Source organism: Merops nubicus, unplaced genomic scaffold, assembly GCF_000691845.1.
Source record: "Merops nubicus isolate BGI_N331 unplaced genomic scaffold, ASM69184v1 scaffold40150, whole genome shotgun sequence".
NCBI lineage: Eukaryota > Metazoa > Chordata > Aves > Coraciiformes > Meropidae > Merops > Merops nubicus.
Genome location: NW_008585747.1, coordinates 37,596 through 39,348, shown reverse-complemented (window position 1 = coordinate 39,348; position 1,753 = coordinate 37,596). Strand labels below are relative to the sequence as shown.

At 38.4% G+C, this 1,753-nt stretch overlaps 1 protein-coding gene across 1 annotated transcript in view; it reads right to left on the bottom strand.

The window, feature by feature from the left end:
- LOC103780501 (armadillo repeat protein deleted in velo-cardio-facial syndrome homolog) overlaps positions 1-1,544 on the bottom strand; it is a gene marked incomplete at its 3' end in the record, with an annotated part of 18,677 nt that extends 17,133 nt beyond the window's left edge. The window contains exon 1 of the mRNA XM_008948192.1: positions 1,392-1,544. Coding sequence (XP_008946440.1) covers positions 1,392-1,517 — 126 coding nt within the window. The remainder of the gene's footprint in view (positions 1-1,391) is intronic.
- Positions 1,545-1,753: the final 209 nt, after the last annotated feature.

The window sequence follows — 1,753 nt, the reverse complement described above, 5'->3', positions numbered from 1 at the left end:
CCGTACAGGCAGATACAATGCTTGTTTTGGAGATGCCACTGTCCTTTTCTGTGGGAAGACAGAAAAATAGCAGGTACACTGCACCTAGGAAAAAATTGCACCTTTTATGCTATGACAAACATGCAGCTTTATCAGTGGCATGACTATTTCAGGCAAACTATTTCATTCCGTGTGGTCCTGTTATCTAGAGACCACTGCATGGCCTCTCCTCTCTTTTTACAGTCGTAGCTATCACTTTGTTCCCTTGCATATCTGCACTTACAATCTCCTACAACTATGCACTGCTCCTAGTGCGTATAAAAAGGTGTCCATCACCACAGTAATTTTATCATTTCCTTCCTGTAAATAACAGTTGTTGCTGCTGCTAGAAAGAAAACAACACTTCTTTCAATTAAGTCAGAGACTAAATACCTGAGATTATTTGAAGAGCTAATGAAGATGCTATATTTCTTTGTTAGTTTTATTTTAAGACCTTCAGCTCCTTCCAACAATGAGAAACTAAAACAGTTATACTTAACTTCTAACTGAAACAAATAATAAACCAGATACTCCATTTATAATAATGTGTGCAGACTTACTGACCTCAAGAAATAAGTGTTCATTTACTTCAACTTGAGGATCTGACATCTGGAATAGGTATCTTAGAGGACTGTAATTCTGGAATGCCAGTGAAAATAAACACCAATACATTCAGTGATCTCTGTTCAACTCCTTTATACACAGCAAGCAGTTGGACAGTCTCTTATTTTAATCAGTGCTGTTTGTAAGTTTTTACAAAGGGAATCACTCAATCTTTCACAAGACCAACACCTAACAGATTTCAGCTCAACTTCCAAGACCCAAATGACAAGGCACATTGATGTTCTAGTGGTACCAGAAACCACACAAGGCAGCCATGAACACAGCACCTGCTCAGAGACTGCAAAGTTATCTCACACAACGGAACAAAAAAACATCAGGAAATTCAGAACATATACAACAACATGTGTAATACAGCCAAACTTGAGGTACAGGTCACTTCAGAACACAGCCAGTTTTCCCCATGCATCAGGAGAAAAATTCCATTCACAAGATTGTTGCAGAATTTAAATGCTATGGTGTTATTTAAATGTTTCCTGTTCTGAAGGACAAACACATAACCACACACCGTTATTATAGATCATAACTAATTTGAAGACTTCTTTCCAAGCACATTTTCCTCAGCTGCATGAGTATTCTACTCCAAACCCTATCAGCTCACCTACTTCTTTTATCACCATATGTGTTTGCAAGGCAATGCTGTTAACTGTTTCAGTACAATAAAGTAAATCTTAAAATGCTACTCCCTGCTATATTTATTTTGTGATTAAGTCATGTTTTGCCATTTTCCTCATTGGTTATTAACCTCTCACCTTGGTTTCAGTTCTCCTCGTGGTTCCATCTTCAGAAGTCACGACAGACACATGGGAAGTGGGAGTGCCTGGATCTTCCTCCACAGTAACTGTCTCTTCCACCATTTCTTGAGGCTCTTGCATCATTGCTATTGATGTCTGATTACTGGGGCTTTGTTCCTAAAGAAACAGGTAAAAAGAACATTAACTTTTTACTTCTACCATCGTGGCAAAACTGTTCTATTGATTTCAGCTTCCTCAATTGCAATATGCATTTTACCCAACAACTTGCAAGTAGAGATTCAGAGGGAAAAGTATTTACTGCCTCAAAAAAAGCATGCTGCAGCTATGCTGGTATAACTGGGCTCAGCTCAGTAAGTGGA